We start from the raw sequence: 24295 nt of genomic DNA, 5'->3' as shown, positions 1-24295 counted from the left end.
TGAAGCCCAAGTAATGTTTTAGTAAAGTGCAGTGAAAGCTGCTTCCGTGGACTTGATTATGTATCTGTTTGATTTGTTTCGTCCTGCTGCCCGGCGCAGATCATCAACAATGCCATGCAGACCACAGCTGGCGAGCTCAACATCGGCATTTTGGACATCTACGGCTTTGAAATTTTTCAACGGAACGGTTTCGAGCAATTCTGCATCAATTACGTGAACGAGAAGCTCCAGCAGATTTTCATCGAGCTAACGCTGAAAGCTGAACAGGTGATGTATTACTTTCTCTTACCTTATACTTTCTTAATTAAAACTATATATACCGCTAATTCCCATCTTCATTATAACGTCTTTGGTGTCTTGCTCTTGTGCAGTGACTTGTACTGTGAGGTTTGAGCTTTCCAAGTGGATTATGTCAGTGGCATGTTGAAATGCTTTCATATATTTCGTTTCTAGTCTTGTGTAAAACACGTGTTCGTACATGCAGCGCATTCACTGTTGTCGAAAGGATTTCCCGGCGCGTATTCGTGTGGCTAAATAAATTTGTTGCTATCCAGGAAGAGTATGTTCAAGAAGGAATCCAGTGGAAAGCGATTGACTACTTCAACAACAAGGTTGTCTGCGACCTTATTGAAAGCAAGGTAACGCACTTCGTTGCATGCATTAGAAAGCTGAATACACAAACTTTTGAGATATTAGCTTGAATATACAGTGTTGTAGAAACAGGACACACAAGAGAAAACTGCACTGTGCTTCCCGAGTTTTCGGTTAATTCTGCTTGCCTTCATAATTTGTGCTGCACTTTATAATGCATTAGAACACCGTAGAAGTAAAATAAGCAGTAGCAACTCTAGTTTCTAGTTAGTACTTAGTTGTCATTGTTTCAGACCCTAGACAGTAATGTCGTGTGCCAAACGAGCGAGTGTCACCTCCTAAAGTTAGAGCTACATGTGCACAGGGCAGAATCTGATAACATTTGTGGGGTCTCTTTTTTCTTCAAATTTTATGATGCAACTTTTATTGAGTCTGACTAGTTCATAAGTCCATGTAATGATTCAGTGTCCCTAATGTTATGTGGCCTTACCAGAGCCCATGCTGCCATTGATTCAACAGAAGATTGTTCATTTCAGAATGCACAAATGCAGTGTTGTTTTCCACTTCCCTTTGTTTCACTTTCTTGAACCCTTTGTTCTCTGTTCTAATTCACTGGTTCATTTGACAGGTTCCCCCGGGAGTGTTCTCAGTGCTTGATGACATCTGTGCCACGATGCATGCCACAAGTGAAGGAGTGGACGCACACCTATGCCACAAGCTCTCGAACCAAATTGGCAACCACCCGCATTTTCAACTGACTGGCGGCACTGGATTTGTAGTGCATCACTATGCGGGCAAGGTCACCTACGATGCAGATGGCATGTGTGAGAAGAACCGTGATGTCCTGTTTCCAGACGTCGTCATGGTCATGCAGAGTAGTTCCAAGTGAGTGACAAGCGGCTCGGCTGTGTCGCATATGATTGGTTGTGTGATTGCTATGACAACACTCTCGAGAAGTTGAGCTGGTGGAACGACATAAAATACCACCCTGCTTGCAGTGGCGTAGCCAGAAATTTCGGTCGGGGGTTGCAGCTCGGCCTCCCCCTCATAGAATTTGTTGAGGGATAAAATACATGAACAATAACTGCATTGGCATTTCCAGAGATGCTGCAAACGAATTGATGAACGTTATGCGCTGCCAAGACAAGTAAAACATGTATCTTTTCATAAAAGAGTACACTCGTATGTCCCAAAAATTGTGCCCAAAATAACTGATATCAATGCTTCCATATTTCTTGTCAATTTCATAAGTAAAGAAAATATCACGCGAACTTTAAAACTATATCAGTTTGAAACCAGCTAAGCAGTGCATGCCACTAATATTAAAAATGTAAAGGCCGTGACATGAACAAGTTGAGGACAAATATTTTAATGAATCTTTGTCATTCAAGAACCTTGTTTACATTTTTGTGCATGTGCAACGGGCAGGGAAAGATCTCAGTGATGCTGTCCTTTGTTCCAATCTATTGCGCAGAAGCAGCTGTCAACGGTCGTGCATTGTGAGTAATTGCACCAAAATTATATTTGCAGCAGAGAGCGCATATAAAAAGCAGGAGTTCTGCAAAATGTACGAGGGCGTGTCAAATGAAAGTGAGCCAATGCGAATATGTGACAAACGTGGTACTTTATTCAAAAGTAGTTGCCATAAGCATTTAGGCATTTGTCCTGCTGACTAACGAGTCGTGTGATTCCTCTCTCATAAAGATCCTTAGGTTGCTGCTTCAAAAAGTCTGTAACTGACTCTTTCACATCATCGTTTGACACAAGTCTGGTTCCCTGAGCTGTTTTTTCAACTGCCCCAAAATGTGTAAGTCACAAGGCGACAGGTCTGGGCTGCATGACAGATTTTGCAGTGTTTCCTACTTGAACTTTACCAGTTTTGCATTAACCACACCAACAACGTGGGGACGGGCAATGTCATTGAGCAAGATGACCCCATTCATCAATTTTCCACGTTGTTTGTTCTCGATTGCAACTCGCAGCCGATCCGGCGTTTCACAATGTCGGAAACGATTGATGGTCTCTCCAGGTTTAGCAAATTTGATCAGCAATGGCCCCTGACGATCGAAAAAGAGTCAACAGCACCTTCCCGGCAGAAATGACGGCCTTTGCTTTCTTTGGGGATGGTAAATTCAAATGTTTCCACTGTAAGCAAGGCCATCGTGTTTCAGGCTCGTAATAGTGGCACCATGATTCGCCCCCGCTGACAACTGCAGACGAGAAGTTGTCAGGCTCATTATTATACCAGATCAGATGAGTCAAGGCAGTGCTGAACCTCTCCGTCTTCTGGTGGTGGTTAAATGTCTTGGCCAGCCATTGCGCATAGAAGAGCAGATAACCGAGATGTTCATGAATTATGGTGTGAACCGAACTGTGACTGATGCTCACAAGCTCTGCCAGTTCATCGATGCTTATCCTCTGTTCTTCTCTAATCAGCTCATCAATCTTTGCAATTGTTTTGGGGGTGATGCACGGTGGCTTTGGCCCCTTCTTGGATCATCCTTGCAACTTTCACGTCCTTTTTTTGAACCGTTTGCTTTAACGCTTCACAGCAGCCAATGAAATGCAATGTTCAATGCACACAGCAGCCATATGTCGACTTATTTCTTCTTGGAAAACCCCTTCAACTGTCAAAAATCTCACAACGCCAAGCTGTTCGACTTTTGGAGCGTCCGCCATGTCATGCAACCATGTTCAACCCAGTGTATAAGAACAATAAAGAACATTTCTCCTCACATCTGCGTCTCACTTTTGTAAATGAGAGATGCCTGTGTGCTTCGCGCATGCCTCGCAGGTAATGAACCGAACCATTATTGCGCGGGGTGGGTTGGCTCACTTTCATTTGACTATACAAATATACAAATATATAAATGCACAGAATGCACATAAATATACAAATGCACAAATACAGCTTGATAAAGTGCGAAAAGTGCCGCTGGAAACAAAGTTCACTGCACGAACACACAAAACCTTGCAACAAGATGTTTAAATATATGTATAAATGTCCAATAAATCTACATATCTAAGAAAAAGTCACTGTATATAATGCGTCCAACAAGGCAAATAAATAATAAATATGTTGGGCAATCACAGATTAACAGGTCACAGAATCCTAATGCCCCCCTCCCTCCACTCCCACCGATGTATCGCGTGCGATGGAGGGCGGCGTGCTTCCTCCCAGCTTTTCTCCCTTGCGCACACAAGACTGAATCGCCATCGTCGGCTCACCAATGCCAGCCCCCCCCACCCCCTATGCTTTCACTCCCACATACAGCATGCAGCGCACGGTCACGATGTTATCACCCTTGCACATTATAAGGAACATGAGGGCGATGGCAAGAATGCGCCTAGAGTGTCCATATAATTGCTATCACAATAATATAAGAGTATCCGGCAACTGAAGCGTCCCATGGCCTATTACTTTCCATAAAAGAAGAAGTAACAAAATCGAACTTTTGCCATGCGAAAATTCACTGCGCTGCAACAATGTCTTTATCTTTCTTTTGTGTGGTGGGGGCACCGAAACAAAAAAAGAAACGCAAAGGAAAGCACGTTGGTCACAATCAAATGCCTACTTTGGGCACTTAATGTGGCTACTGAACGGATATCGAAGAAAATGTGAGGCACTTTGTCCACAGAGAACCATACACATACTGCTCGGTATCCTACACCGGCGAAACATGACTTTCTGGAGAGGTTACGCTCAAGCGAACTCATTGCAATCCATCAGTTCCCACAGTGATGGCAGCAAGCGACCATTGTTTCTTTCTCACGTCTGCTATCCAGAAAGCGTCCAAAACTCTGCCGGGCAAAATCCACGCGGCCAGACAAAAATGAACGAGCACCGTAGGGCACTGCATGGTGGTCGAGGAAACACGAAAAGAACGCATGCGCTCTGGCTGGCTCTGGCGGCCCGCGGGTAGCGAGAACAAGACAATTGAAGAGGCCCAATGTATCCTCACAAATAAAAGTCAAAGTACAAAAAAAAAAAGAAACATAAGAACATAGTTACCTTTGCTGGCTTTAGCGTCTTGACCTGGATGCTCTAGCATAAGTGAAAAATTCTGTGACAGGACGGCACAAATGAACCATCACAACTCTTCATCCCATCGGACCTCGCTGCACGCTTTGTCAGCTTGTCTGATAGTGTGTTGATTTGGCATTTCTCATTGTATGTTATGATGCACGACTTTAGAAAAGTCAGTGCACCATCGGCGTCCAATGTTTATAACAACATTAAACCCGCAACATTCTGGAATCGAAAATCTAAAGCACGACTTTGGAAATGTCAAGGCACCTTTCGCATGAAAAGTTTTGAGAACATTAAACCCATAAAGTTTCAGAATTGAAATTCATGCGCTCCGTAGATTCTGCGGCCTCCGTGAGATGTCGTGATGAGCCCGCTTGCCATCAAAACACCCTTGAAACTTTGTGTTCAGATGGGGCTCCTTGCGTTATGTGTGCCCCAGTACATAGGTGTGGCCGCGAAATCCAGCTCGAGTTTGCAATGTTCACACTAAAATGTCTTTTCGAGCATGAAAAAGACATTCTACACAAAATCCGGAATGATTTCTGGCGCCGGGGGTTGTTTTGGTCGGCGGTGCATGACAGCACGAATAAATTTCAAGGGGGTGGGGGGCTGACGCCCCATGAGCCTACCCCCCCCCCCCCCCATGACTCCTGCCTGCGTGTGAAGACATGAAGATAAATGAAACAAATGGAAGCGAGAGTAGAACAGTTGGCAAAGCTGGTGATGATTTACCTTTCATTGCATTCCCACACTCTTTCTGGTGTGCATTAAATGGATGCTAAAGAAACATAGTTTAAGCTGTATTAGTAGTAAATTGGGCTACTGTGACAGCGGAACAGCCTCTCTTAGGCAGCATTCATACCAGCGATTGGCATAGGTTGTGCGACTGACTGTGACTGGTGACCAAGAAGCAACTCAATGCGACCAATGTTACAGGGAGGGGCCCTGAAACACATTTTCAACATAGTAAGGAAAACATTGCTGGTCTATCGTAGAGTCTGCTGTGAACACATGAACCAAATATTAACGCACTGTATGCAGCATGAAATTTACAATCTCCTGTCAACCACAACAAAGATCACTTTCCCTCACTTCCACAATGTCAACATGCAGCAGCATCAAAAGCAGCTGAGCCCACGAATGCTTTTGGCTGATTTCGTGATTGTGAGAGCGTTCTAAGTTATAATTGCCGATTTTGAGTTACATAAGTGAAATATATATGCCTGCATTCAAGAAACAAAAAAATCATGTCATCTTTGCACTGTGCGTTGCTACGGCTGCTGTGTGTGGCCTCTGAGATACCAGCAGCATGCTGCATACTGTAGTATTCTGCTGCAGTCACAAGGTGTCTCGACGAGCCTTTTCACGACAGCAGCAGCACAACCTTTGGCCAGGGATTTGCCCTCTTGGCTTTTACGCTGTGTAGCTTCTAGCATGCTAGCAGAGACAGAAGGGGAGAGAAAGGCAGATATCGGTGCTATAACTCCACTTAAATTTGAAGGATTTGAAAAATTTTTAGGCATGGCATTCACAAAGCAATTTCCTTTAATAGAGAAGTGTCTTTAGGGCCCCTTTAACACAGGCAAGCGAGACCTGCCCAATGTCACACTGTAATGTCACGCGATTGGTGCCATTCACAAATGGCAGCACAACCATCGCCACATTAAATAACTGTCTGTGTATTCTGACATGTTGCTCCTATGCCACTGATTAATTTGGGAGCTTTGCAACATCAGTAACAGAGCTGATAAAATTAGGTGAGTGACCAATTTCACAAAACTGCTTGCTTTTCAACCAAAGCAACCATTTATGACTGACGCTCTGTGACCAACTTTATTGTGTGACTTCTTTCACTTGCTGGGGTGACTTGCGCCTTGCCGGGAAAAGAGGCTTGTTAAGCCAGAAAACAAATAAACATTAAAGACAGGTGTCGATGCCACTTTTAACTTCCTGCATTACCTTGCCATTACATCGCAGATTGTGACAGCGTCTATTCAAATTTAGTAAATTGTTTTAACAGTGGAGCTGTTTAAGCTTTTAGTTCAGCTGTGGAGTGTTACCAGAAAACTCAGCCCAGCTATGTGCCACCTCACGTTGCTTAGCAACCACCTGCGAGAGCACTGAGCCACGTAACCTTTTCGCACCCTACACGTGTAGGGCAGAGTTGTGACGTCACAGGCGAGTAGAAGCTCGGAACAGCCAGCACGACAACGCCCCTCTCGCCTCCTCTGTTCCATGCGTACGTGCTGCTGCCATGGGAAGATCAAAGAAAGTCCAGACGCATGAAGAAGAAACGGCTTACCAGGAAGAGCGCTGTATTGCCAAGCGAGAAGCGATGCATCACCGCCGAGCTGATCCAGAACACCATGCTGATGCTGCGGCTGAGAAGAGGCGACGCCGAGTCAAGGATCCCGAGTTTCAGTCCATTGAACACTAGACTCGGTGCCTGAACACTCGACGTCACCGAGAAAGCGATCCCGGCCTGCAGCTGCTCGAAAACTTCTAGCGTCAAGCCCACTGAGACAAAAACTTAGCAAAACCTAGCATAACCTCTCAAAACCCACAAACAACTTAGGCAAGCCATGTAAAAGCTAGGTGATCACAAGCTCCGCAGTCAGCTCCAGCCTTGCACCACTACTGCAAGCTGCACACATTTTTGTTTGTTTGTTAGAGAGCTGGAATTTCATAATAGTAGAACTAGACACTCAACATAGCAGGCTTTGGGGACACTTGTGCAGAACAGTCCCAGATACGAAAACATACCTTTAAATTTGTGACATTGTACTAGCATACATGGTGAACTTTCAACATGCAATTAAGAAAGGGAAATTTGGCCTTTACTTTCTCCACTAACAGTCAACCTTGTTCTGCCATGAAGATACTATTTTGAAAGATTGCTTTTATAGTGTAAACTGATCTTGTGTTGCTCTTTGGGGTCCCTTAAAAGGAGACTAAAGGCAAATACAAAGTCGACATGGACTGCTAAAATACCATTCCAGAAACTTCGCATTGCTTGTTTTGTGCCAAGAAAAGGCTTAGTTTATGAAGAAATCGAGTCTTAAAGGTCCGCCTACCTCTAGTGCAATTCAAATAGCCCGCCCCCTTGTGGGGAGCGGTGACGTTGCATACGCCATCACCGCCTTTTACTGCCATTGGTGAGGAAAATGGCACAGGCAGACAGTGAGACGGTTTCTTTGTGCAAAACGTAAACATGCACCCATGGAGAAACCGAGCCAAAACAGAGCGTTGGATTCGCCGCTGCAGCTGCTCTTGGTCAAGTGGTATTGGCCGTTCAGGAAACCCGCAACATCACATGGATGTCGCATTGTCTGCTACTTGCAGTTTGTGTGAGTTTCACGAGCCAGCAAAACTAGCGCAGCACTACATGATAACAAAACTACTGAAAGGCGAAAGTAAGGGCAATGCAGAGTGGAGAAAACGAAACTTTGCGACTGCCCGCGTCGCAATGCCAATGAGTTTTTTCTAAAAATCGAATAGAACTAGACAAATAGCATTTTCTTTCATTATGTAGTGCTATACAATTATGGCAAGTGCCTTCATCATCGGGCTTGTACTTGAATGTCCCAGCGGAGTCTCTAATAGTGTCCTGCATTTACCTGAATTTCTCTGTACTAAAGCTCTGTCGGTGATAATATTGACACCTTAGGTATTCTCAAGCACTAATCTGTCACTTTAACTTGACCTAATATTTGCCTTTGATGTCTCTCTAAATATTCGCCTTAGGACATCAATAGCTTTGCTCTTTTGCAAATCTTAGTCACCTTCGAGGAGGTTGAGCTGGCCACACTTTGATGCACAAGATTGGAAAAGAACCTTTTGGCATATTCAGAGCATGGGTGGAAATATAAATAGCTTGAAATTGGCAGTGTTTTCAAGCTGTTGATGTAAAAAAAATAAACTCTTGTGCTGTTTTCATGGAGGTGCACTATGACAAATTGGCTGAGCTACAAGTTGCGTAATTATCCTAGTGTCAGAACGAAACATTCCCTTACAAACCAATGCTATGGTGTTTATTGCACACAAAATGGGTATTAATTCTGATTAAAATGCAGTAGTTTGGTTCCAGTTATGGTGCTGCTAGAGCTCCTGCCTAGAATGCACTGGTGTACTTTTGCTTGTATACAGTGCATTCTAGCCATGAGCTATGAGCATGCAAAGTAACAATTTCTTCACGTTCATGTTTTTCAGCACTTGCACTGTTGCATTCAATAGGAAAATAAACTTATGACAGCGTGTAACAGGTTAAAGGAAAAAGACTTTTACTCTGCCATTCTTGTGTAATTGTGTTTCAGCTATGAACAGCGTTTCGTTTTTATTTTTTTATGGAACAATATATATATATATATATATATATATATATAAGCTATCTAAGCGTGCTGTGCAGCAATCACTTTCTTTGGTGTTTGCTCATGAATAGGACTGTGGAACCATCAAGCACAGCGGTGGTTCCACAGTCCTGTTTATCACTCCACATTCCTAAGTGCATGGGGGTTTTATTTGTACCTCCCTTCACTTGATCTACGCCATCGTTTCTAACTCCTCTACCTCATCTCTTAAGCCATACCCCACTACTCGCTATTGCCTAAACCAGCACCGCTCCAGAAGAAGAAGAAAAGTTTGTCGCAGGGCCTTGACATGTTCAGTAAATTTTGGAGCTCACATATGTTGGTTTACAAAATGCACAATTATTTTTTTCTTCCACAGCGCATTCATCAAGAGTCTTTTTCCTGAGATTGTATCTGGGACAGTCAAGGGTCGACCTACAACAGCTGGTTCCAAAATCAAGGTTTGTTGCATAACCCTTGCTTTAGTAAACTTGTAATTCGACCCTTGGCACTAGCACCTTCATGGCTAAAAAGGAGCTCCTTATAAACAAGGAAGTCCTGAGCCACTTTCTTTGGTAGCAACAGCCACCTATAAGTTGAGGAGGAAATGCCACTTAAAGGTACGAACATGAAATTTGCATCTTTTCTTCATTTCCTAACTCTTTGTGAAAATTGAAATTTTATCACTAATTGCGCATCACATTGTGTACGTGTGTTTCCATATCAATAACAATAGTAGTAATAATTTTTGTGCACCAAATGAGGTGTATCTGAGTGCTGTCGATTGCACTTTATTTTATGATTTTGAAATACTGCAACGGTGCTGTTTAGAAACCCTGTCATTATCGAATCATTATTGTACATTGGCATGACCCTGTATTATGACTCATAATCAGTGACTGCACATGCGTTGCCTATAAAGAGAGAGAAAAAATAAATGATGCTGAAATTATCTGATACATGAAATGGATGAACGATGTTGCGAGGAATACTAATAGTGCTTGTCATTGCTGTAGCATGTGAAGTCATGCTGCATCAACTGCCACTGTGGGTGCCAGTGACTGTGGCATTCTGCTTCTATTCATTACTTCACAGGTGTCATTACCTGCTATGGCAGCCATACTTCGGCAGTTGAGAACTCCGGCTAGCCAAATTAGCCATGAGCTGTCCACTATGGCATCTATCATAGGTCGGGTGACTTTGGCATATTACACCAGACAAATTGGACTGCAGTGACAGCAATTAGCCCTGCAATTTTCTTGTTTTATGCTCTTGGTGGCAGGGCTAGCATCATCAGGTTGTTGCCATTTACGTTCATGGAGAGTTGAATGTACAATTGGGTGGTTTTGGTTTCTCCCAGAGTTATCGGCCAGGAGAAAAGATCTGTTGCATCGAAACTGCATTATTGCTTATACTTCATGCTACTATTCCAAATTCATACAAGCATTATTATAATTTTTTTCTACATAACAATTTGGTATGAGGAAAATTGCTTAGATTGGTGTCATTTTTTCTCAAAACAGAGCCAGGCCAACAAGCTGGTAGATGCACTGATGAAGTGCACACCACATTACATTCGCTGCATCAAGCCAAATGAAACAAAGAAGGCGCATGACTGGGAAGAAGATAGGTGAGAGTTCCCTTTTAGCAACAGATTCAACATCTCCTTTTTTTTGTGCATATAGTGTACACGTGTATGTGTGTGAGTGAGAGAGATAGAGCGAGATAGTTGGGGTTGTAACTGCTAAGTTGAATGAATAATGAATGAATGAATGAACGAACGAATGAATGAATGAATGAATGAATGAATGAATGCTTTATTTAGACAATACATTGTCTGGGATGAATGAATAATGGACTGACCATATAAGTTCTTGTTTTATAAAACTGGGTGCAGTGCTTGCCAGTTACAGCATTTAAGCAGGGAAAAAACGGGGAAGGCGGGAAATGGAAATTGAAGATGATGAGCAAAACGAGACCGAGATGAAAGCAGGAGCCAACGTTTCGACAAGTGGACTTGTCTTCTTCAAGGCGACTTGAAGAGGACAAGTTCAGGTTGCCTTGAAGAAGACAAGTCCACTTCTCGAAACGTTGGCTTCCGCTTTCACCTTGTTCCTGTTTTGCTTAGCATTGAAGCAGGAGATTCTCAATCTTTGTGATATGGTGTTTGTAAAAATAGTCAAGTAATGCAAACTGTTCTGTTTCTCCTGGTGACCTAGGGTGAAGCACCAAGTAGAGTACTTGGGCCTGAAGGAAAATATACGTGTGAGGCGAGCTGGATTTGCCTACCGGCGAGTCTTTGACAAGTTCCTGCACCGGTGAGCTTAAGTACTTGTGCATATTAGACATTCTCTCACTGTGTTGGCACATTCATGACCTTTACTAATCTTGACTGCATGGCTATTTGCTGCTCTCGTGCTTTCAACTACTTGTGCACCCATTTCTAGTAGTTGAAAACTGTGCAAGTTGCCAAAATTGTACAAAACTATTTTGTCCTTATGCCTTGAATGAGCCCATGTCAACCTTACCAACAGGTATAGTATCTAGATCAATACTAGAAAGCAGGCACCATTGCAGCTATGAGAAGCCTCTAAAACTTGAGAAAAGAACACTGCCTTGTCAAACATGTCTGTTTGGCCTGCTGTGGTGGTTTGCCTGCTATGACATCCTACTCCTGAACACAGGGCCTCGGGTTCTATTCCAGGCCACAGCAGATGAACTTTGATGATGGTAGAATGCAAAAACAGTGTTCATTGAGATGTTGGTACCAATTAGAAAGTACTAGGCAGATGACATTAACCTTAGGCTTTCAATTATGGTATTCTGTTATTACGAAAGTACAACATTTTAGTGCATAGCGATCAACCAGTTATAGAAAGCTAGTTTGGGACACAAATTTCACTGAGCTAAAACTGTGCCCTTCATTGGTGTGTTGTAAACGCTGCTGTGTCTGGTCTAATCTTTTCTCTCGCTTTCATGCAGATATGCAGTCCTGACCAAAGAGACCTTTCCAAAGTGGCATGGAAACATCAAGGAAGGCATCCTCCACATTCTCAACAGTGTTGGCATGGACAAAGACCAGTACCAGCTTGGGAAGACAAAGGTCTTCATTAAGGCACCTGAGTCGGTATGTCGCCTCTTCTGTTCATTAAGTAACTGTTCTGTGTTTATTAACTGCCGATAACATTTTACCGTCTATATGGAAGAGTGACGCTTGGGTACCAGAACATTTGAAATAATGCATACGTTTTCTCACTGCTGTATGCAATGATGCTAGTAGCATGCTCACATGATACGAAAACCATGTGCTGTACTGGAGCTGCACATTTCGTTCATGCTAATCAGGCACCTAAGCTAAGATCACAAATTCTGCTACCTAGTACGTTGTGACCATTTTTGTGAGTATGCTGGACATAATACTAAAGTCGCTACACAGGCAGCTTTATGATGACTACCTGTTTGGTGTGCACAATGCGCATTGAATACAAAATCATCTTTGACTATTACATCCAATTACACTAGAACGTACGCATAACGAGGGCCTGGTTCGGGACTGCCCCTACAAACTGAGCTGTGCAGAAAGTACTACAATGCTACCAACTAAGCTCGTTGTCTGCAAAGCAGTGGCAGTAACACAGGCTGCGGCAAGGTTATAAATTACGTTATATGTGTGATGTCAGAGTTGCATCAGTCGCCCTTGTCAGAAGGCTGTCTTAGCTACAGTAAACATACTTGCATCTGCCTATATGCCTCAAGGACATTTTTCTAATAGCATCCATCATGTGAAGTAGGTCATGCATTCCCCCTCCCCACAAGCATGCACACACCTTCTTGTATTCTTTTGAGTCTACATATTACTTAATGTATCTTGATAATGCCAAGGCTATTCATTTACAGCTTTTGTGCTGCCCGCTTTAAATTATTTAAAAAATAATGAACCTTTTATTTGACACTTTTCAGACTTGTAATGTTATGAAGCACTTAAAAAGCTTCAAAATTAACATCCCAGCATGGTGGTACCGAAACTCCTCATCTCTTAGTTCATGGGTGATGACCTTCACATGCACTAGGTGGGCAGTCTGAGTGGGACTGGTGTTAATGAAGGGTCATGATGTCTAGAAATGTGGGGCTGTATACTATGGAGTAGGGCTGTCATGCTTTGCGCCCCGCTAGCAATAACCACAGACCAGGTGCGATGCACACCCAAACTTTACAAAATTCAAGGAATTCTGCAGCAGGGCTCACTTACTCATCAATATCATCATCATCATCAGCCTATTTATCTCCACTGCAGGACGAAGGCCTCTCCCTGCAGTCTCCAATTACCCCTGTCCTGCACCAACCGATTCCAACTGGCACCTGCAAATTTCCTAATTTTGTCGCACCACCTAGTCTTCTGCCGTCCTCTACTGTGCTTCCCTTCTCTTGGTACCCATTCTGTCACCCTAATGGTCCAACGGTTATCTAACCTGCACATTAGACCTGCCCAGCGCCATTTTTTTTCTCCTAATGTCTATTAAAATATTGTCTGTACCCGCTTACTCTCTGATCCAAACCGCTCTCTTTCTGTCTCTTAAAGTTATGCCTAGCATTCTTTGTTCCATCGCTCTTTGCGCAGTCCTTAACTTGTTCTCAAGCTTCTATGTCAGTCTCCAAGCCTCTGTGCCATATGTCAGCACCGGTAAAATGCACTGATTGTATACTTTCCTTTTCAATGATAACGGTAAGCTTCCTGTCAGAAGCTGGAAATGTCTGCTGTATGCGATCCAACCCATTTTTATTCTTCTGTCAATTTCCTTCTCATGGTCAGGTTCCCTGTGATTAGTTGACCTAGGTAAACACACTCCTTCACAGACTCTACAGGCTGAATTACGATCTTGAACTCTTGTTCCCTTGCCCTGTTATTTACCATTATCTTTGTCTTCTGCATATTAATCTTCAGCCCCACTCTTACACTCTCTCTGTTAAGGTCCTCAATCATTTGTTATAACTCGTCCGCAGTGTTGCTGAATAGAACAATGTCACCGGCAAACTGAAGGTTGCTGAGGTATTCGCCATCCATCCTTACTCCTAAATGTTCCCAGTTTAATAGCTTCCAAGCACGCAGTGAATAGCATTGGAGAGATTGTGTCTCCTTGTTTGAGCCCTTTCTTTATAGGTATCTTCCTACTTTTCTTGTGTAGAATTAAGGTGACTGTGGAATCTTTGTAGATATTTTCCAGGTTATCTACGTGGGCGGTCTGTACTCCTTGATTACGCAATGCCTCTATGACTGCTGGTATCTCTACTGAATCAAATGCTTTTTCGTAATCTATGAAAGCCATATAGATAGGCTCTGCGGATCATGCTCTGCGGATTTCTCGATAACCTGATTAATGACATGGATGTGATCAATTGTAGAGTATCCCTTCCTGAAGCCAGCCTGTTCCCTTGGTTGACTAAACCCCAGTGTAGCCCTTATTCTATTGGAGATTATTTTGGTAAATATTTTATATAATGCTGAGAGTAAACTAATGGGCCTATAATTTTTCAGTTCTTTAACGTCTCCCTTTTTGTGGATTAGTATAATGCTTGCATTCTTCCAGTTTTCTGGGACCCTTGAAGTTGATAGACACTTCGTATCGAGAGCCGCCAGTTTTCCTACCATTATGTCTCCTCCATCTTTGAGTAAATCGACTGTTACTCCATCCTCTCCTACCGCTTTTCCCCGTTTCATGCCTTGCAAGGCCCTTCTGACCTCATCTCTAGTTGTAGGAGGAGTTTCTGTATACTCTTCATTATTGTTTCGGATAGAGTACTCCCTAGTCCTCTGGGTACTGTACAAGTTGGTGTAGAATTCTTTCACTGCTTTTATTATACCTTCGAGATTGCTAATGATCCCTGCTTATCTATCAGTGCATACATCTTGGTTTGTCCTATGCCAAGTTTCCTTCTCACTGATTTCAGGCTGCACCCATTTTTTACAGCTTGTTGAGTCTTTCTCACTTTATAATTTCTAATATCACTTATTTTCACTTTGTTGGTCAGTTTTGATAGTTCTACGAATTCTATCTTATCTCTTGAGTTGGACACTTTCATTCCTTGTTGCTTCTTTATTAGGTCCTTTGTTCCTTGAGAGAGCTTGCTTACTTGTTGCCTTGGTGCCTTGCCTCCCACTTCATTTGCTGCTTCTGAAGCCAGCCTCGTTACGGTTTCATTCATTACCTCTATTTCATCATCATCATCTCTCTGTTCTAAGGCTGCATATTTGTTTGCAATATAATGCAGAGAAAGCTCCAGAGTCAGGGGTCAGCAGAAACAAACAGTTTTTATTAACCCAAAGACCCCCATGCATTATATCTGAACAGGACAGCTCTTGTGCCAAGGCTCTTGTGAGAGGAATCAGCTATGCATGGCTCTTGAGCTAGGCTGGCTGGTTCACCAAGGATGAGAAGTTGGGGGAGAGAAAGCTGCTGCATTCAGTTCGCAGTGGGCCTGTGAAGCATTTTCCCACCATGAAAAGGTGCTCAGCAGACGGGGGAGGAGGAGATAAATGAGAAAGTGGGGTTTGGTCGGAGGGACTCCAACCAGGGCCAGTGCAGATTTCACTCATACATGTGACTCAAGCATGGGAAAAAGAAGCATGGTTTTTGCAGCGGAAATCTATAGCGCACCCTGCACATTGCCATCATGATAGGGGTTTTTGGAGATTAGCCTTGGCAAAATGGCAGTGATCACTGGCACACAGTATTATAAAGCGCAAGAACATATTTAAATCACCACATTACTTAATTTCTGTAGTATTTAAGGCCTGTTAGAGTGTGTACATCATTGTGAACTAAACTGTAGCTGCATGCTCTCTTCTCGGGTTACTAAGCATCGAAATTGTTTTATGGGCATTGTTTATTCTGTACACTAGGCTGATATCTATAGTAGAGAGGAAGACACCAACCAAAGGATGTAACATATACAGTAGACTTCCGTTAATTTGTCTACAGTTCATTTGATTTTTCGGTTAATTTTATCAAGTCTGAAAGTGCCGGCCGGCAATGATGTTTTTCTGTGGACCTAAATTTTTGCTATTTTGTTCCTAAAACTCGCTTTCGCCCGATAATTCAAACTTGACCAGTCAGCACGTACGTGCCTGACCCCTATGGTGACCCCGATAGCGACCCCTTAGTGGCACCATCTGTCTCGGCAGAGTTAGGGGACAGTGAATACATTGAGCCCACGTCATGTCTCGTCTAAAACGCCCATTTTCAGCCCCCTCTAGAAAGATTTTCAGCAATAACCATTGTTCACAATGTTTGATTATGATAGTATTTGCCCGATTCTGACATGCCTCCCCCCCCCCCTTTTTTTTTCTTTTGAAGAAAATTCGGCCGAAAATTGTCTGTGCGGTGCAGTCGGGCACGAAACCAAAACTGCCTTGCTTAATACAAGTGTACTGCGGTGAAACTGACATTAAAAATTGTGGGAGCTGACTTTAGGAAACCAGCCGCCATTGTGCAACAATTGTTCTTGCTCAAAAATCAGGTGTGCATTACATTTCTACTACTTTGTTTAGGCGCTTTAATGTCATTTTTACGTTAATTCATTACTTTGGACACATAGAAAGTAGGTACGCGCTTGATTCGAGGGCATTTAAAAATCAGGCAAATGCTGTCAAATAAATCAGCAGTTTGTTTTGCCGCTTTTCGTACATCTTGTTTAATTTGACCTGCTGTATAATTTGATCCATTTCATCTGTCCCATCAAAGTCAAATTAACGGAAGTCGACTGTATAGGTTTAAGATGTTTTGGCTTTCATAAAGAAGCTTTGTCTAGGAAACACAAAGTGCTCAGTGTGAAAAGCTTAAACTGATATTAGCCACACCTTGTTGGTTGATGTCCTTTCATTTTTTTTTCATTGACATGCTTTCACTTCTTGCCCAGACAAGATTCCATCAGACCTTTGATTGCAGTATGCTAGCTTTGTTTTAATCTTCTGCCTTGCATTTATACTTTCTCACTGATGTTCAGTTTTGTTCAGCTCGATGTAAATGGATGCAGTATTGCCTGTGGATCGGCATTTGCAATCCTGCAATACATATGAAGGCGCACCATGCATATTAAATGTGTTCAACAGTTGTAGACTACCAGGGGATCGATTAGTAGCAAAGGGATGAGTGAAAAGCTCTTAAGAGTAGCTTGTTGGGTGAGTTTGTACATCATTACATGGCAAAATGCCAGCGAATGGCAAGGGAACTAGAAAAATATCTGAGTAAGAAACAGAAAAAGTCACAGGAATGGTGCTACACCATTTTACCAGCATCCTTCCTGTCACTTTGTCATTTTCTTATGGTTTTTTAGGGTTCCATTCCCATTTGCTGGCATTCTACCATAGAAAGGCTTCTGATAGGATTCTTACTATTGTGTCATTGTTTCTCACAGCTGTTCCTGCTTGAAGAAATGAGGGAGCGGCGGTATGACCAGCATGCCCGTGTCATCCAGAAGGCATTCAAGAAGTACTTTGCCAGGCAGCAGTACCTGAAGCAAAAGCAGAAAGGTACCAGTCATGCTGGCTTGTGCATACTTCTGGACATATTCACTGTGACATATTCATCATACAAAAGTGTGCATATACTTTGTTGAGTCTGTTTAATAAGTATATACAAATGTAGTGTCATTCTAGTAGTGTGGTGGAGTTGTTCTGATTGCCAACTACACCTGTTCATCTTCTTAAGATTTATGCTTGACAGTGTTTCTGTTGGATAATTGAATAATTGATTGATTCTTGCAACTCAATGTCCCAAAGCAATACTGGGAATATGAGATGCCGTAGTGGAGGGCTTCAGATTAATTTTAAATACCCAAGCGTTTTTTGAAGTGGGTAGTGGATAAAGATAAATGACTCACTGGAACCCCTGAATGACCTGTGGATAGGCAGAGAGAGTCCATGACAGCTGAAGGCCTGTGAGACACTGTCAATATTGTATTCTGCAAGTTGCCCATCTTGTTTAACTCTCATCTCTCCCTGCTCTGGGAACTTTTTTTCACGAAACAGCGGCAGACATCCTGCAAGGTCGGAAGGAGCGGCGTCGGCACAGCCTGAACCGCAACTATGTTGGCGACTACATTGGCCTGGATCACCATCCGGAACTGAGGGTGCTCGTCGGAAAGCGAGACAGGGTGGAGTTTGCAGAGACAGTTCTCAAGTATGATCGCCGTTTCAAGGTGGGCTCACGAATCAAATAACTAATCTGTATAGTTGCTTATGCCTTGCTGAAGCTAGTGTAATTTCATATTCTTTTCACATTTAATTTGATGAGTCAGTATCGCCAGGCGAGTTCTACTTTCACCTATTCCTAAATGTAAATTATTTGAATTTGGGAAGATTTCATTTTTTTTTAATTTGCAATTATGTTTCTGTCATAAACATGAGTCACATTAGGTGCCCTCAGGACTTTCCGTATTTACTCGAATTTATTGTGCACTTTTTTTTCCGATAAAACGGGTCCAAAAATTTCGTGCATATTAGAATAGAGTGCGATCCTAAATCTGCATTACCATATTGCCATCGGCATCTAAAAGTGGCCGCCTTACAAGCACTTCAAGCCTAGCTGCCGTAGCTTCCTCCATGTGCTGCAGTACGTGAGCTATAGGCAATGCTTCCTTTGGCTTAGGTTAGTGTAGAGTCTTCCCGTTTTCTGCATTTGCTCTATCAGCATGGAAGTGCCAACTGCAAAGACATGCCGAGTTCATCATGATGTTGCAATTAAAAGGAAAGCAATCACGTGTGTGGAGACGGGACGGAAATCAGGCTGCATCAAGGGCGCTCGGAGTTCTCAAATCTCGAGTGCAAGACTGGCGCAAACAGGAGAAGCGTTCTACACCAGTGGCTGTTACATACGGTGCGGCCGCGTGGCCCCTGTCTTTGAAAGCGATCTGTGACAGACAAGAGTCTACACATCTAGGCGCACCACGCTGTGTTCTCGTCGCTTAGTTCGCGTTGAAGCGAGAGGCCGCACAAAGATAAATCCCCTCACTCCTGCTACCACACTTACTTGCTCCAGCATTTTGATAAAGTTTCTGCGGTCGTTAAGTGAGACGTGTTCATGTTTGCTTGTGCCTGTGTGACACCATGCTTGTTAATTTAGCTAGTGAACGAATGTTTTAATAGTTTATACGGCTGATAAAACTACTATCCTTACTTTTCATATAGCTGTCTACTAATTTTCAATCGTAATCGATGCTTTGCCTTTCGGGTGAAACTGCTACTTTTTTAATTTATCACAACTTTAGTGCATTGGGTGTAAATCTTAGTTTTTTCCAAATGAGAGAAAGTTGTATTTCTGTATGAAAGAATGAGGTGCACGATACTGTAAAGGACTTTTCTTTAGGTCACGGCAAAGAAGTGCGCGTTACAATCGAAAGCTGTTTTCTCCCCCATTTTTTTTTGGTCGCGGAAAGTGGGTGCGCGTTACAATCGAGGGCACGTTAGAATCGAATGAATACGGTAACTAAGCTTTGTAGTTCCTTAGAAGGAGCAGTGTTATTATGTTTTTAACTACACATTACTATTGTGTGCTTCTCATTGCTTACTTCTTTTTTTTTTTCTCAGCCTGTGAAGAGGGATCTCATCTTAACTCCCAAATCCCTGTTTCTTATCGGCCGAGAAAAGGTAAGGGGATATTTTATGTGCTCTTTCTTTATCTTAGGTATTGAACAGAACATTCTGTCATGGTGTAAAAACATTCATTCTGAAATCGCCGCCAACATGCCTTTTCTTTCTTTCTTTAAACCAAATTTCTACCCTTTTGAACTTTAAACCAAAATCTGATTTACTTATTACAGTCTAATACACAGTCGGCAATCGTTGAGAATCTGATCTGCGGGTCAAACACGTCTGCTTTTATACGAGTCATCGAAGATTCCACAGTAATCGCTGGTGCTTGCGTGTCTTCCAGAAAGTGCTACACAATTCGTGTCGCACATGCAATCCGATTGCACCAGACAAAACCATCAGTAACATTTTAGAAACTTCCGATGCGTGCAGGCACATCCTGCGCTGAGCGATAATCTTTTACATTTGTGTGCCAGTGAAAAGTAGCCAGCTGAGAAAGATAAACAAGTACACGTATCAGTAAGAACCAGTTAGCCCAGCAACAAGTAGTAATATATGATCTTTACTGCATGTTTACCGCATCTTTACTGCAACAGTAGCATTGATTACTGAACTAGACAAGAATAGAGAACTGGGCGAGTTGGATTATGTTCATCATGTAGGTGCACAACAAGTGGAGCGTCCATTTGCTATGCCACTGCGTGATTACTGAAATACTTTTCTCGTATGTGACAAGAATGTTGAACAAAATATTTTTTGATTCGTGAAATATCTGTTATGAAATCCAAGGTATAGTGCCTGACATCCTAATGATTACCAATCTTGTTTTCAACCCATTCCGTTCAGAATTTTTCAGTGAAGCTAAAGAAATTTTTTACGTGAATATGAATGACAAAAGACAGGGCAAAATAAAGACAGAATTTCCTGTGGAGCTTGTGGCAATGAATGGAAGGTTTTTGTCATCAGCTGTTTACAACTTTGGGTCATGGGTTGTAAGCAGCAGGCGGTTCTTCAGACTTCCTATTTCACAATCATAATGATGTGAAATATCTGCACACATTATTTGAAGGCCATTCTTGTGCCACTCAAGGCATATTACCATCAACGACTGATTTTCCAGACACCCGATTTTTCGGACATGCCCGATAATTCGTATGCCTTCGTGGCACTGTCATATACTCCATAAAGTCAATGTATAAGAACGTCTGAAAGTTCAAATGCAAGAACCCTTTGCTGTCCGACTTTTTGGACTTTTTGCCATGACTGCAGGTCTGAAATGGCATTAATCAAAGCCACCACTGCTGCTATGTTGATTATCTCACCGCCTCGCTTGAACGAGCACTCCCGCACGCAGATCCGCTGGCAGCTGTAGACCGCCATCTGCAGCACGAAATGTACAAATCGTGCAGTTAGCATTGCTGACACACACATTACTGAGAATAGTTTTGTTGTTCTTCTTTCTTGATGTCGGATATTTCTTGCAAAACATTGATTCTTACTGGAATCATTGACCTAGAAAGGGTTAAGGTATGAGCTTTGAAATACAGAGTGAATTATAGCAGAAAATTTTGTCGAATTTGATCAGCAAGGAAGGCTCAAATATAGTAAAGAAAGGCATAAAAAAGAAAATAATATTACTGCTAAAATATTAAATAAAAGTGTACTTGCACCACAATGCCAAAACCATTTATTCAACGGTGCAGTTCTCAGAAACTTTGTCTGTAGGTTGGTGTTCAAGCTGCACAACATTGTTAGTGGATGGTTTTCAGTCAGATGCGGTAACTGTGTCTGTCCATGGTTTTATTTATTTCCTCCAATGTGCAACGCTGTTTGCTAGATATGTAAATTGATAAAACAAAATATTGTAACTTGTATTTTTAGAAGAAATCAAACAATGAAAAATGGTTTACGTATCTCTTTTCTGTGCAATGTAAGTCCCACATTAGTGCATGTTGCATGCTTATCTGCTTGCTTACCTGCTTGCTTTCCTGGCACATCAAATATTCAAATAGCAGAGAGATAAGTTTGTCTACGTTGTTTTCTTTCTTTCCTTTTTACAACTTTCAGATTAAGAAAGGAAATGACAAGGGCAAGATCAAGGAAGTCATTAAGCGCAAGATTGACCTTGAGAACATTTCTCAAGTGACAACGAGGTAAGCAACCAAGCACTTCTGTATGTACACCTACGCACGAATGTTTTTCAGTGTGCGCAACTCGGCAAAAGCTCTGATTTTCTTGTAGCGTCAGGGAAAGGCTGCAAATGAAGGAGGGCCTGCATAGTTCACGTAAAGTAGTGCACAGTGTACTCGTTCATTTATGGCTCTATGCCACCATGCTTAGGGAGCAAAGTGGTGCAAATAACTTTTGCAGGCAAACATACTAGAAGTGTGCCAATGTGAAATGGGACACTAAAATTGTATTTAGTGCTAGTACTAATTTTCTTTGTTTCTGTACTGAAATAAAAAAAGTTCCCCGACCAGGATTCTTCAACACAAGAATTATATAGAAAACAGCAGTCAGTGAGGCTCTCATATATTTTATTTATTTATTTACAAATACTGCTGTCTCAGTTTCTGAGACATAGCAGGAGTGAGTACAGAGTAACAAAAAAAAAAAAAAAAAAAAAAAAAAAGAAATACAATTTCAAGTACTTTTAACAAAATTCACCAGAATACTAGAAAACATTACCAGAATGCATAATTACACAATTCTTTTTCAAAATCCTCAGTACCGAGTCTGCGCAGAGACCCATCAAGTTTATTCCATAAATCCACCGTCCGTGGAAAGAAGGAAAACTTAAAAGAATCAATATTCGACCTGAAGGGCACAATGTTCAGGGGATCAGATCGTCGAGTACAGCGTGCTGAAGCTGCAACAAAAGAAATCGGCGCCAGAACACTCAAGCCGGTGTGAACTATCTTATGAAGAAGGATAACGCGATCAGAATTACGCCGATGTTCGAGAGATTGCAGCGTTAAAACGTGTGCATGCGAAGTAGGCGAGAATTGCCGGTCATAGCGACAAAAAATGAACCTAATTGCTCTTTTTTGGACAGATTCTAACATAGCTATGTCGTGCTTGAGGTGAGGTGACCAAACAACCGATGCATATTCTAGTATGGGCCTGACCAAAGTTTTGTACGCAGTCAATTTGCATTCTCTTGTTGAGTTGCTTAACGTGCGCTGGAGATACCAAAGTTTTCGACGAGCCTTATTGCAGATCATTTCAACATGCTTGCGCCATTTTAAATTTGACGCTAGAGTTACACCGAGGTACTTAAACTCCGTAACATGTACTAGACCGACTCCGTCGTTAGTATAAGTAAAAGAAAGGGGTTGTTTCTTGTTTGAAAAGGTCATGGCCACAGTCTTCTTTAAGTTAATAGACATTTGCCAGGTTTCACTCCAGTTACAAAACAATGAAAAAACGTTGTTTAGCGCAACCTGATCATGAGCATCAGAGATTGTGTTGTAGATTACGCAGTCGTCTGCATACATTCTAAGTTTAACTTGAGTATCGCCAATGATTTCTGCCACGTCATTTATGAAAATAATGAACAAAAGCGGCCCCAGCACCGAGCCTTGCGGCACCCCAGATGTAATCTGTACCTCAGACGACTTCGCGTGGTTATACGTAACAAACTGAGAGCGCGACCGTAAGTAATCAGCTATCCAATCAACCAGCTTGCTGTCACCAAAATATGTACGAAGTTTAACTAAAAGCTTAGCATGGCAAACTAAATCGAAGGCCTTAGAATAGTCAATAAATATGGCATCAAGCTGTCCTCGGCTGTTAAGGGAAGATGCAATGTCATGCGTAAATTCAAGCAACTGCGTAACAGTGGAATAGCCAGCACGAAAACCGTGCTGCGATTGGGAAAGAATATTGTTGGCATTTAGGTATTCCACAATGTGCTTGTGAATAATGTGCTCCAAGAGTTTCGAGCTGGTGGAAAGTAAAGATATTGGCCTATAATTCGGTATTATTTGTTTGTTTCCCGATTTTAATACGGGCACGACATTAGCCAATTTCCACAGCCGGGGCACTGTTGTAGAGTCTATTGATTTTTTAAATATTATAGTCAGATAGCTTGCGCACCATTCCGAGTACCTCTTTAGGAACATATTTGGAATGCCGTCTGGGCCTGGGCTTTTCGTTACATCAAGTTTTAATATGAGGTTATGTACTCCAGAGGAGGTTACATCAGGATTTGGAAGAGAGGGCAGATTGCGGCACGCGGAAAATGGAGGATTGGTGCCATTATCGGTAGAAAAAACAGATTCGAAGAAGTTGTTGAAGGCGTTGGCTATAGTTTCAGATTGGGAGCAGGATTGGTCATTAACAATAAAGGAAGAAGGTAGAGACGATGCAGGACTAATCGATCTCCAGAACCTAGATGGGTTTTTTTTCATAAATGTAGCCAATGTATTATTAAAGTAAAAGCTCTTAGCCTCTTGCATTTTCGCTCTTAATTTAGACTTCAACGTGTTGAAGAAAGAAGCATTGTTCTTACACTCGGAACGGCTTCGCTTACGCAGCCGCTTAATGCGACGAGTGAGCTGAATTATCTCCCTATTATACCAAGGGTGTCTTTGGTTCCGTTTAATACATCTTTGGGGCACGTACTTTGACAGGCATTCATGTACAATGTCACAAAATTTAAGGAGCAACGTGTCTACATTGTGCAGTTCACTACAGTGTTGGAAGTCATCAAAAGTTGAGGCTAAAGTGTCAAGTACGGAA

The 24295-nt window shown here is 42.3% G+C and overlaps 1 protein-coding gene across 2 annotated transcripts in view; it reads left to right on the top strand.

The window, feature by feature from the left end:
- LOC142571891 (unconventional myosin-Ie-like) overlaps nucleotides 1–24295 on the top strand; it is a 351690-nt gene that overhangs the window by 313535 nt on the left and 13860 nt on the right. For both annotated transcript variants that reach the window (XM_075680576.1, XM_075680575.1), the window contains exons 12-22: nucleotides 100–267; nucleotides 555–638; nucleotides 1220–1476; nucleotides 9347–9428; nucleotides 10491–10597; nucleotides 11187–11285; nucleotides 11950–12094; nucleotides 17380–17494; nucleotides 17993–18162; nucleotides 19550–19609; nucleotides 21620–21705. In XM_075680576.1, coding sequence (XP_075536691.1) covers nucleotides 100–267; nucleotides 555–638; nucleotides 1220–1476; nucleotides 9347–9428; nucleotides 10491–10597; nucleotides 11187–11285; nucleotides 11950–12094; nucleotides 17380–17494; nucleotides 17993–18162; nucleotides 19550–19609; nucleotides 21620–21705 — 1373 coding nt within the window. The remainder of the gene's footprint in view (nucleotides 1–99; nucleotides 268–554; nucleotides 639–1219; nucleotides 1477–9346; nucleotides 9429–10490; nucleotides 10598–11186; nucleotides 11286–11949; nucleotides 12095–17379; nucleotides 17495–17992; nucleotides 18163–19549; nucleotides 19610–21619; nucleotides 21706–24295) is intronic.

This window comes from Dermacentor variabilis, chromosome 2, assembly GCF_050947875.1.
Source record: "Dermacentor variabilis isolate Ectoservices chromosome 2, ASM5094787v1, whole genome shotgun sequence".
NCBI classification, from domain to species: Eukaryota; Metazoa; Arthropoda; class Arachnida; order Ixodida; family Ixodidae; genus Dermacentor; species Dermacentor variabilis.
The sequence above is the reverse complement of the archived record's forward strand: the minus strand, read 5'-3'. Positions and strand labels throughout refer to the sequence as shown.